At 40.0% G+C, this 12,696-nt stretch overlaps 1 protein-coding gene across 5 annotated transcripts in view; it reads right to left on the reverse strand.

Annotated features, from left to right (window-relative positions):
- Nucleotides 1-12,696, reverse strand: part of macf1b (microtubule actin crosslinking factor 1b) — a 92,548-nt gene that overhangs the window by 47,286 nt on the left and 32,566 nt on the right. Inside the window, exons 1-4 of one of the 5 annotated variants that reach the window (XM_067449305.1) lie at nt 11,747-11,807; nt 1,014-1,640; nt 776-832; nt 513-683 (exon numbers count right to left, since the gene is read on the reverse strand). In XM_067449305.1, coding sequence (XP_067305406.1) covers nt 513-683; nt 776-832; nt 1,014-1,577 — 792 coding nt within the window. In that variant the 5' untranslated portion in view covers nt 1,578-1,640; nt 11,747-11,807. Of the gene's footprint in view, nt 1-512; nt 684-775; nt 833-1,013; nt 1,641-7,533; nt 8,253-11,746; nt 11,808-12,696 lie in introns of those variants that run through there. The other 4 variants (XM_067449304.1, XM_067449303.1, XM_067449306.1 and 1 more) reach the window with 4 other exon arrangements.

Below are 12,696 nucleotides of genomic sequence, written 5' to 3' on the forward strand. Positions count from 1 at the left end.
TTCTTCAAATCCAAGGGCTTACAAGCAAGGGGTTCTAAATCCTGGTCCCAGCGTCTCTTAGCACTAGACATTATATGCAATTATGCAAATTTTGGACATATACTATGTTTGACAGGCCTACAGACTATTGAAGAAATGTACAGAATTACCATCCAAATGTTGAATAACATTTCCATCCCAAAATCTTTGTATGCTACTTCCGAAAATCTACAAGCTTTATAATGCACCTTGTTCTCTCTTTATGGCACATAAGTCAAACGCTTATGTATCAGAGGAGCATTGTGGACTTTCAGGCATGCTTCACCTCACTTACTGAGCTAACAAAGATGGCTATTTCAAATTACGAGGTGAATGGCTTGGTTTTCCCACCCTTCCTATAATATACACAAATGCATTTAGATGGTTATTATAAGCATGAACTGTAGGCTTCTCCGCCCAAAAAAGGTTAAGGATGTGGAATTTCATGACAAGACTTTTAAAATAGGTTAATCGTAACTGATTTTTTAACATACCTTCTGTTCTTGCAGTTGGGCTTTCACTACCTTGAACTCTGAGGATGGTGGTTTTTGATTGGCTGTCAGCTCCTCAATCTCACAGACCCAAGTCATCAGTATTTCCAAATTTTGCTGGAATGTCAACGGATCCCTGAACTCATCTTTCAAAGCCAAAGCACATCTGCCATCCTTAACATAAGACCAAACAATATGCACAACATTCAACAAAAATAAAATATAAAAATAAAATGTAATTTTAAGAAAAGATTATTGAACTGCACCTTCCATTGATTTACACTTGATTCCTGGTCTGAACTGGACTGACCATCACTCTGCAACTGTGAATCATAACAATTTATTTAATTGGCTAATTAAAAAATGGTGAACACCAGTGATACATTGACTCCAGAATCAGTTAAATGAAAATGATAAATAATGGTAAAAAATTAAAGAAAAATTCAATGAAGAACCTTAGTTTGATTTTTTTTTTTTTTACATTATTATTATAAGTTAAATAACCTCTGCAAGTTCCTCAGCAGCTCCAGTAAGGACTCTAACAGTTCTGGTGACAACAGGGTCACCTCCTTTCCCCCCAGCAGGATACTCTGTCACCTCCACAATCTCTGTCACAATAGTCTCTGTCACCTCTGTGACTTCAGTAACCTCTCGAGTGTTCAGAGGCTTCCAGGACCAGGGACTTCCAGAATCCCTTCTCTGCAGGCTGGCTCTTCTGTCCACGGATCCATACTGACTCAGGGGGGATCTTCTGTACTCTGGAATATTAGACCTTCTGGGCAAAGACCCATTTCGTGGTGTTTTTACTGGGGACGGAGTGCTTCGCCAAGCATTGTCCAGAGTGCTGGTAGTGGTGACAGTAGGGGCTGGGGAACTCCTCTGCTTGTCCGGTGTTGGAGTTTGTCGAAGAACATCTTCCACATCCTCTTTCCCTTTCTCTTCTTTAGGAGGCTCCGGACGCGGCCATTCTCTCCGTTGCTGGTAGCACTCTTTCAAGACGTTCTCATCTGACTTGACTTGTTTGGACTTTTGTCCCAAACAGCTAGGTCTGCTAATGAGGTTACCCATGATTCTTCAACCCACAGGTTAATCGGGTCCCTTTGTCATACATACAGCCGTCGCCTAAACTACCTACAACACAAGGAAGGTCAAAGTGAGAAGATACTCTTCTTAAACAGTCAAAACACTTCTTCCTCTTCAAGGAAATGGTATTAGTTTCCAGTTTCCTACTGCAGGTTTATCCAGCTCAGACAAAGACCACTAAGTGTAAATCTCAATTAGATTCCTTGCCGTCCTACAAAGGCATGTTACCACTTTCACGCCAACAAACAACACCATCATTATTTATACGGCAAAAAGGGTAACACTTGACGGAGGCTCTGTCCTGACCAATAGGTGCCAGATTACTGCTGGAGAACTACAACATGAACACAGAATTGCTCGTACTAGCCATACAAATGCAAGTGACAAGCCTGTTTATGAGCGCAGTCTCCTCCAGGATACCCACGGTTTCTCCTGGCAGCCACAGCCACTGTCCTCTGCCAAGACTGTCCCCGGGATGGCCCTGGGAAACTATTTAGCTCCTGATCAAATATGACAGGCATGGAAATGCTGCTTCATTTCATTGCCACAAAAGAATGAACAGAGTTTTTTTAATGCACGTGTTCACGGTTTACTGGGAGACACAGACCACATGCCTGAGTATCAGGACAGGGATGAACACGTAGACACAGAAGCAGTCTACTCTGTACAGACATTTCTGCTGAGACGCCGTCAAACACTGTCGACACTATTTGACTGAGTATTAAAATCTCTGACTTCGCAGACTTTGGTGTCTCTGCACAGTTTAGATCTCTTTTGAAACTATATATATTATGTCTCTTTCGCAGGAAAAAAGGAGCAAACATTAAAACTAAATGGTTCAAAACTTGTTTTATGTTTTATACACAACAAGTTAATAAACTTTTTTGAAGATATACTATAGCCCTGTTTCCACCAAAATTAACCCGAAAAATTTGTACCAGGAACTTTTTTTACAGGAACTTTTCTCCCCCCCAGACCTGCAACTGTCTGCGTTTCCACCGCGATCTAAAGATCCTTGAAGATTAGGCAAATTAGTCCGGTGATGTAGGACTGAGCGCGACTGCTCCTCAGTCACTAAGTCAGTGACGGACAGTAATCATTTTTGCGCAACACTAGCCACGTTTACAAGCACACTTTTTTTTTTATTCCGATTGAAAGATTTAGTGGACTGTTTACATGAGACGTTATCTAAACCGATCTGGTGTTTACATGTGATGACTTTCAATCGCAATCATTTTGTCACATAAGCAGTTTGTCTGCCGTATCAAAAATGTCAACGCTGTTTTCTCCAGCAGCTGAATGTGTTAACTGAGGCCATAGCAACTCTTAACGGCCACCAGGACTAATACAGTATTATATAATAAGCTATTTATTTGTTGTAAAGTATAATAATCATCTGAGAATTTTTTTTATTCTTCTGTCAGGCGCAGTTAAAGTAAAAACTGCCTGGGGCAATATACGCTGTGTCATTATTCCAACATTATCTTCATAACTTACGAAATAAAAAGTTTACCCATCAGAAAAATGAACTTTCCTCTCTTGTCAACATGAGCGCGGCACGCGCTGTCACGTAAGGATGCACACAAAAAGTAATCGGTCAGGTCGTTTACATGGTGAAAAATAGACTGTGAAAAATTATTAATGAGTATGGAAGAGATTCAAGCTGTGCTGCTTTTGCTGGTTATGTATAACGTTAGGTTTACTAAAGAGGTAATTAACAATGACAGAAAAGAGCACTAGCATATTCAGAAAGCTTGTAAAACTAGATTTTAAATGACAATGTATATTATTATCAGCTATTATGGACATTGAACGTGAGATGGCTGAGACGAACGCGTGCCATCATTTACTGAACGCAGAACGAACCTCGCAAAAGACTTTTAAAAATACCGGTTGAAAAAAGATGCTAAACCAATCAGCATGTTCAGCGCCCAAGTCCCGCCCTCGAAAGTTCTTGAACTTTGAAAAAGTACTACCTCACGAGCAGGGCCGTTTGGAGGGGGAAATATTTACCCGGAACTTCATTTAGACCCTGGTTCCTGCGGTCAAAACACCCCAAAGTTCCTGGTTCCTGGGTAAAGTTCCTGCGGTGGAAACGCGGCTTATGTAACTTTTGGCTCTCTAACTACAAGTTACTTGTGGAGGAACAGTGTTTTGGTCATCGCATGAGTTGTGCAGACAGATATCTGAAAAATATGTCTTAAGAGCAGGTAAGTAGCATAAATGCCGTTGTTATTTTGATTTGGTGAAATCATTGGTTTAAAAGTTACATTTTGGCATTGCTGACTTTAGACATGATTGCTATTAATATCAGACATTGGTGGAAACTGTAATTTGACAGGGCTATTTATAGGCCATTAGACATTGGGTTTCATTCTCATTCATTTCATATTTTTGCATAAAATCTGCGTACAAATGTTTTCATCAATCTTCTGTTCCAAAATTAATTCTAAAAAAAAAAGAAGAAGAAAGGAAAACATTGTTTGTAAGACCATTTTATGTACTTGGTTATTATTACAATTTTGTTCACTTTAAAACAAAAAAAAGAATGCAATGACATTTTGACCTTTGTGCTGGACATTCAAGGCAGAATAAACTGGACAGTTTTGTTTGTGTAGGTAATACAGAGCTTTAGTGAGTGCAGATAAGAGTGTGTGTTAATTGGCACAGGTGACCTGGGTCAGTCCAGGTCATCGTGGGTCACTGCATGATAGTGACGGGTGCTGAGGGAACTGGCTCCAGACACCAGACAGACTCAGTGTTTCTAGATCACTGGAGCAGAAGACTTAGTATCGGCCCGCATTCTAGCAGGGTGGATTAACTTGTATAATGTGTGAATTGACATTGCTAATACGTGACAGGAAATACTGTAATGACGAATCTGATGCTCTGGACATAGAATTCAAATTGATCGAGCATTTTACTTCTTCCCCTACTTTGAATGTAAGGTGTGAGTAACTGAGTGAGTTTATGTTCATTTAAAAGGTTGAAAGGGGGAGGGAGGAAGGATTTTATTTGAGACGACCTGTCTTTTTTTTTAAAAAAAAAAATATTCAATGAATGTACAGTTATGTATGGAAGCTTGTTTCCACCACTGAATAAAAAATAAAATAGGTAATTGTGACTTTTTACCTCACAATTACGACTTTTTTTCTCACAATATCAAGTTATAAAGTCAAAATTACGAGATATAAACTTGAAATTGTGTTATAAAGCCAGAATTTCAAGACATAAACTCGCAATTACATGTTAGAAAACCCAAACTGTGAGATAAACTCGAGAAAAAAGATAGAATTGCAAGTTTATATCTTATAACTTAGATTTTTCTCACAATTCTTAACACACCATTGTTTAACACGAGTTTATATCACACAATTCAGAGAAAAAAAGTCAGAATTGTGAGATAAAAGGTCGCAATTATCTTTTTTATTTTTATTCATTGTCAGAAACAAGCTTTCATAGTTATATTTTGTCTTTTTAAATACCAGTAAAAAATATTGGGAGTAAAATTTGATTGAGCTAAACAATTAAGACTCTAATATTAACTAACAAGAAACTCTGATTAAGAAATGTGTAATTAATAGCGCTGTTAGCTAATCAGTTTTCAGACTTCCCAGAGGACTACTATATACAGGTTCATAATGAATGTGAATAATGCATAGTATATAATTGCTCTAAAGTGAAGATCATGGTAATGTCTAGTAATGACTTAAATATCACTCTATCCTTATAAAGGAATAACTAATTATTTGGATCAGTGTATGAAAAGCATGCAACTCTCTAGTAATGACTGAAGTCATTGCAAGCATTTAATGTTTTTGTAAGGTTTTTAGGTCGAAAATCCTTCTGATGGATATGCTAACACTCGATACTATCTAAAACCTTACAAAAACCTCAAAAGCTTATAATAACTTCAGTCATTACACAGAGAGTTATCATGCATTTCACGTTAGAATTCTGATCCAAATCATTAGTAATTCCTTTAAAACAATGTAGTAACATTTGAGTTATTACTAGTAGGTTACCTTGATCCTCACTTAATAAAATTATATATAATTCATTACATTTATATAGCGCTTTTCTAGGCACCCAAAGTGCTTTACATAGAAGGGGGAATCTCCTCAACCACCACCAATGTGCAGCATCCACCTGGGCGATGCGACGGCAGCCATATTGCGCCAGAACGCTCACCACACACCAGCTGATTGGTGGAGAGGAGACCTAGTGATGAAGCCAATCAGGATATATTGCATTATTCACATTAATTATGAACTGTATATACATGCTATCTTAGTAGCGCTCTAAGCAATTTTATTTACTGATTAGCTAACAGAACTACCTCATTCAACTGAGTGCTACTACTTACTCATTTGTTAATTAGAGTTTCCTAATATGAGAATGTTAATAATGCGTTACTCATTTGTTAATTAGAGTTTCTTAATATGAGAATGTTAATAATGCGTTACTCATTTGTTCCTGTGAGGTTATTAATTAATGACGCCCATTTCTTCATAAGCATGAGCACATAAAGCCATACAATCTATATGCAGTCAATATGAACAATATCACCATTGACAAGTGCTCTTCTTCAAATTAACTTTAATTCTATTAACTCATTCCATCCATCTCATGCCCTTGATGGTCTACACAAAGAGGATGGGAGGGAAAGTAGAAATAGTGATTGGTGTAAGAGCAGTGGCACCACAGCCATTTGAATATATAAAGATTTACAAGTATTGTTGCATGGTGTCTAACACCTTTCAATGGAGTTGGAGGTGACACAACACTCTACGCCTCAGTGCTGTACATTTCAATGCCATCTTTTACATCTAAATGAAGCAATTCCCTGTATGTTCAAAAAGCCAGCAAGTTTTTTCTGGTGATGCTGGTTAAACTTTGTTAAAGCAGCATACCTCCAAAACAAACCATACAGTATGATGGTGACCAGTGCCAGGTCAATGCCTGAGTGGATGAAAGTAATCTAAAGCTTGTGATAAATGATTTTCCTTTGCATGTTCCTCAAGGCTTATCTGAACAAACCTCCCACTTAACCTAACTCTGATGTAGTCTTTGATTTAGGACCACCCCGTGTCGCCTCTTGATATTGATTTATGAGGCCACAGTCACCGACTGGCCTCCCAGTGAGCTAGATTAACCTCTGTGATGGACAGCTTTGTGTTTCAACAATCCATAAAGCAAGATTAATTAAGTCTCACTCAAACTGAAAGATTCAAATTAATGATATGTTAAATAAATAAAGAAAAGCTCCACTTTACCTATTAAACCAATGGGTGTGGGTGCTGTCAGAGAGCACCCTGACAATACCCTTTCCTAATCTGACCTCAATATGGCAGACAGACGGTGTATACTGGTGTCATACCACGTTCTGCTGGTGGATTAACTCGTATCCAGAGCAGTGAGAGTGTTGACTCTCTTGGGGTGTACTTATGTGTTTTCACGGATTTCCTAATTATCATAAATGAGCGCTCTCTGTCTAGATGAGTTTTTGCTGTAATTGTGATTGTGGTCTCTCTAATTAACGAGGACAGCCGTATGGTCACCCACTAGAAAGATAAGAGCGTTTGATGATAATTCATAAATACAAAATATGTTTAAGTCAAATTAATTGGTTGCACTTAATTTTACTGTGCATGCATGTATGCATACTTACAGTGTACTTAAGGCAAATATATGGGTTGAGGTTAGGTTTTGTACCTAGTTATTACCCATTTGTAATTACTATATTAAGTACATATGTGCACATGGAAAACAGGACTGTAAAATAGAATGCAACCAAATTGTGCTTAAAGTTTATACTACAAAAATGTAACTGATTAATAAAAAGTGATTTTTTTTATTTATTTAACATAAGTAGAGGGCTTTGGTAATTGCCAATGAATATGTCACATGAATGCACTGATTATATAAAAAAGATACTTACAGTACAGTAGTGGCAGTCACAAACAGAAGCAAATGAACTAATTACATCCAAATCCTTGCAAGCTGTTTCTATCCATACCACATTTGTGCCAAAATCCCCTTCAGTGAAATTCAAGAGCCTCAGATAGCATCACAGTTCCCCTGCATCCAAAGCAGCTGGCGGTTTCAGAGAGAAAGTTTGAATGAGCCCACCATGAGCTGAAAGCGGTGGCGGTTGTGGCGGTTGGGGTCTCGGTGGCGCATACTTACCCCTGTGCATAGGGCAGGACAAACGGCTAACCCAACAATTCCACAAGTTCCTCCGTCATCATTCAAAGAGGAGAACAAAAAACCTGTCTTCTCTCAGCATCCTTTGAGAGGCCTTCCTTTCCAGCGGGAGCGACGTATAAACATGCGAACCCTTCACATTCACTTGCTCAAACAGGACCTCACTTACTCACAAATCCCGGTTTAAACACACACACTTTATGCAAGATGACCCATGCTTTTCCGTCGCCCACAGCCACAAGCAAACAATGTCCCTCTTTCCCTCCGGCTGCCCCCTCCCGTCAGTGCTATTCTCTCTCTCTTGCCTTTGTTGTGCACACTCCCATAGAGGAATTCCTTGCTGAGGCAACCGATGGGACATTCAGCTGGTAAGAAAGTTCCTTAAATGCTGTGTTTCGAGGTCCAGAATGCTACATATGTCCCATCTGGTGATTTTGGTAGAGTTAAGGCAGGTCCGTAAGTCGGCAGCCTGTTGTGTGAACTCTTGTGCCAGACATTTAGACAGAGGAGCAGTCCCCTCACCTCCCTCTTTCCCTCCCAGTGCTAGCCCCTCCCCCAGCTCCTCTTTTGGCTCACAAACTCAGCTTCTAATGAAAACGAGGTGGATAAAAAAGCTTTCTAAAGACCCCCAGGCTGCTCCCGAACATTCACATGTTAAGTGACAGCTGCCTCCAGCCCCTCGCTCTCGTTTTTCCCTCCCTCTCCGCAGCAAGTGCAGGGCAGACCGAGGCGGGCTACAAAAGGAGCCAACCATCCCGCACACAAAACCCCCATGACTATTCAATGCCCCCGCCACAACTACAAAGACGACTAATTACTGTAAGACATCTCTCATTACTTTTAAGTCACTTTTAGTCATGAAATTGCCAAACAAACAGAGAAGAGCAGAGAAACCAATAGAGTGGAGGACTCGTCATGAGAGTTACGTGATGCTGAATCTCCACTTTCTGCTCCATTGCTGCTTAAGAATAGAAGCTCCTATCGCCACTATGTCTAGGTGTCAGATCTCAAATAATTCGTCTGATTGGTTCCCACGGGGGAAGAGAGGGAGAGTGGGGACAGGTGTGTATAGCAGGTGCAATGAGGAGGACGGGGAGGGGGAGACTCAGGTGTGTACCAAACACACAATTCTCTTATTCTTTTACCACACAAAAAGACTCAACCCAACACCTGCGCTGTGACTATAGGCCTTATCCTCAATCTCACAGCTCACACAAAAAAGGCTCAATTGCTCAATGGAACAGGAAACTATCATGTGTGAGAGAAAAGTCCTTGTGATGCCACTGTCAATTTAAATACTGTGCCCTCAAAACATATTTGGACACTTAAACCACACTACACTGCATGATGTCATCACAATAGATACAAAATCCCAAACCCAGTAGCATTTTTATCAAATATATTATAACAAGCCCAGCTTCCATTCCATGTTGGTCTATGTGGTTTACAGGGACTCTCCATAGGCGTAATGGTTTTTATACTGTACAAACCGTATTTTCTATCCCCTTACACTGCCCCTGCCCCTAAACCTACCCATCACAGGAAACATTCTGCATTTTTACTTTTTCAAAAAAACATCTTTTAGTATGTTTTTAAGGCCATTTGAATTATGAGGACATTTGATATGTCCTCATAAACCACATTTATAGTGTAATACCAATGTAGTTATACAAATTTGTGTCCTCATAAACCACATAAACAGGCTCACACACACACACACACACACACACACACACACACACACACACACACACACACACACACACACACACACACACACACACACACACACACACACACACACACACACACACACACAATGTTTAGTTTACTATCTGGGTAGGGACTCTCCATAGACGTAATGGTTTTCATACTGTACAAACTGTATTTCTGTATATTATACTAACTCTTTCTGCATTTTTACATTTTCAAAACAATCATTCTGTATGATTTATTAGCTTGTTTGCTCATGGGGAACTCAATTTAGGTTCCCATGAGTCCCCATGAGTCTGTGTGCATTCAGGTTGAAGTCCCCACCGCGATAGAGAAACATGTACACACTCACACACTTTTGTTTCACTAAATTAGTGATTGGTTTTATATCAGGTTAATGATATTTTCTGTAGCCTGAACCTTTTCAAAATGATTTGGTAGAGGAACCTGAGGTTCCTCATCTAAAACATTAGGAACCTGAGAACTCATCATATATTGACTAAAACTCACCAAAAAACCCAGATGATGAAAAATGTACATCCTGAGGTAACTGTTCCTAAAGCGAAAAAAATTGGTAATTGAAATAAAGCTGACATAGAGAAAATATTAGATGACAAACTTACGAAAAAAAAAAAAAAAAAAAAAAAAACTAAATTACATTTCTAATTGGTGCCTTTGCAATAGGTTTAAGATGAAGTACTGGAATGTGTGGCTGCAATGAGCACACAATGATCAGAAAATAGAAAAGTCTTTAATTCATAAATCCAAAAGGAACACTTATGAGTATCTTCAGAAACATTACACAATCACAACACGAAACACAAAACTGAGGAAACTAAGGAGTAATGAACTGAACAGAAACAGGTACAGGATAAATTAAGGAAACTAAGGGTGTGTCTAAAGGCTGCAACATACTCCGCAAGAAAAAAGAAAAAAGTTCTCGCTCCCAGGGCTGCGAGAACAAAATGAAGTGAGTTTGTTCTCGCAGCCCTGGTTTGGGAGTTCTCGCAGCTTGTTCTCGACACATCGCCTGAGCAGAACTTTTTTCTTGTGGGTGTCCGCGAACTATTGTGTGATTGGTCATACATTTAATGTGGGCATGGTTAATGCGGAGAAACGCAGATGATCGGCACCTGCTTTTCTCGTGAAGTATGGAATGTACTGCCAGAACGAACTTTGTTCTTGTTCTTGCCACCTCGAAAAAACAAACAAATTTCTTGGTTCTTGCAGAGTATGTCCAAGCTTCAATCAGTTTGTGACTCAGTATATCATGTACATGAGTTCAGGCACTGGTAAGGACCCTTAAGGACGCTGGCTCACTACACATTAGGACACTGATGACTCTATTTCAGGCGGTGTGACAACGTCCTCATTGTACGGCATAATTTCTGAATAGGGAGCTGATTGAGACACAACCTCCTTCTCAGAACTCAAAGTGATGCTTCCTCATTTCCTTGCTCCTCCATCCTTCAGCCTGTGACCCGGAAACCAATCAAAGAAAGCCATCAAAGGTCATCTCAGTTCTCGAATTGCACCATGAGGAGGCGAGGAGTGAGGAAACTTCCAGGGGAGCTATTAGTGAGGTGACACAGGTGTGTCCTATGTTCTTGTTGAGAAACCTGACACAGGTATAAATTCTCCTACCGCTTCACATCTCGACTGTCACAGTCATTTTAATTTATGCATTTCCCTTGCAGTTTAAATACATCTTGCAGTATTAATATTTATCAAGAATTTTGTTAAATAACCAAACCTTAACAACATGCTGATGCCATGAATTGATGCTTTAGTGATCAAGAATATTTCCGTATCCAAATAAGCTTTCCTTAGAGTCCTCTGTCCTCATTTTCTTTCCTTGCAGCCTTCCCTCGCATCCTAAGGGGGTGGAGCTGAGTCGCAAGAGAAGGAAATGAGGATGCACAAATTGGAAATGAGAAGCACCCTAATGGGAACACAGGCAGGCTGGCAGCCAGGCAAAGAAACAGGAAAACCAAAACACCATAATAAAACAGAACATAACACAATATCACAATTTGCAAGGCCTATATAAATAATTCTAAAATAACACTGCTGTATTATAGGGTGCTTTAACATCTGTAGTTCGATTCGCTCGGTCCGAACCAAAGGGAAACAATTATACATTGTTGCATTTTTCAGCTTTTTTGGTTCCGTTTCACCCCACACTGATTGCTTTGGTCCGAATCAGTAGCCTGACAAGCCAGACCCAAACTCACCATTGGACACCTCAATCCGAGGTTCAGGATAAACGGTTGTCTTTCAAACTCCCTCTGCACGCGATAGGATAGCGCTACACCAACCAGAGCAACGAAGATGAAGCAGAGCTTGTTGATAGATTAAACATTCGCCGTATCCGGTCGGCAAAACTTCGAACACATCTTCCCTTCTTAAAAATGACTTCAGTGCCGTTCTTTGTTCTTTTCTCAGAGAAAAGCTTAACTCCAAGTCTTCCAGAGTCGCGGTCAAAGCTGATTCGAAAGACCGCCGTTCGCCAGTTTCTGTGTTTACTACAAGCACGCAAGCGCACTTCGGCCATTATTATGTTAAGCCCCACCCACCGACTCTATACACGATGTGATTGGCCTGAGCGGGTTTTGGTTTTTCCAGCTCAGAAGTGTATTGAGAGTTGCTAGATGATACTCGCGGCAGATTAGATTTGCTGCCGCTAGGGTGCGTCTAGATTTCTAGGCTACCGATCCAGTTGAAACTAACCAAAATGCAGGCACGTGACAACATCCACATCACTCGTTGGCCATTGCGTATTTCCTAAACTGCTGTTCGATTGGTCAGAATTTAGGTTTGGGAAAATTCCAACAGAAGAGGAAAAGCCAGCAAGCTATAACACTATGGAGAGACGACTGCACGGGCTGGTTTGGTCCCTGGCCACAATCTACTTCATTGTGTGTATTTACCACAGTATGCAAACAATACCTTTCACAATAATAAAGATAAACAATAATAAAGCGCGGATGCGACTTGAAAACAATATTCTAATGCACTGCAAACGGCGAGTGCGCATCGGTTGTCACTTCAAGCGGAGGCATGCATTAATTATTCTTAACTCTGACATGCTCATCTTCCGAAAATATTGCCAACGATCTATCAGGTAATAATGTCATGCACATAATGTCAGCGCAGCTAACTACGGCAGCTGGTTTAGTCCAAA

This window comes from Pseudorasbora parva, chromosome 7 (genome assembly GCF_024679245.1).
Source record: "Pseudorasbora parva isolate DD20220531a chromosome 7, ASM2467924v1, whole genome shotgun sequence".
Classification (NCBI taxonomy): Eukaryota; Metazoa; Chordata; class Actinopteri; order Cypriniformes; family Gobionidae; genus Pseudorasbora; species Pseudorasbora parva.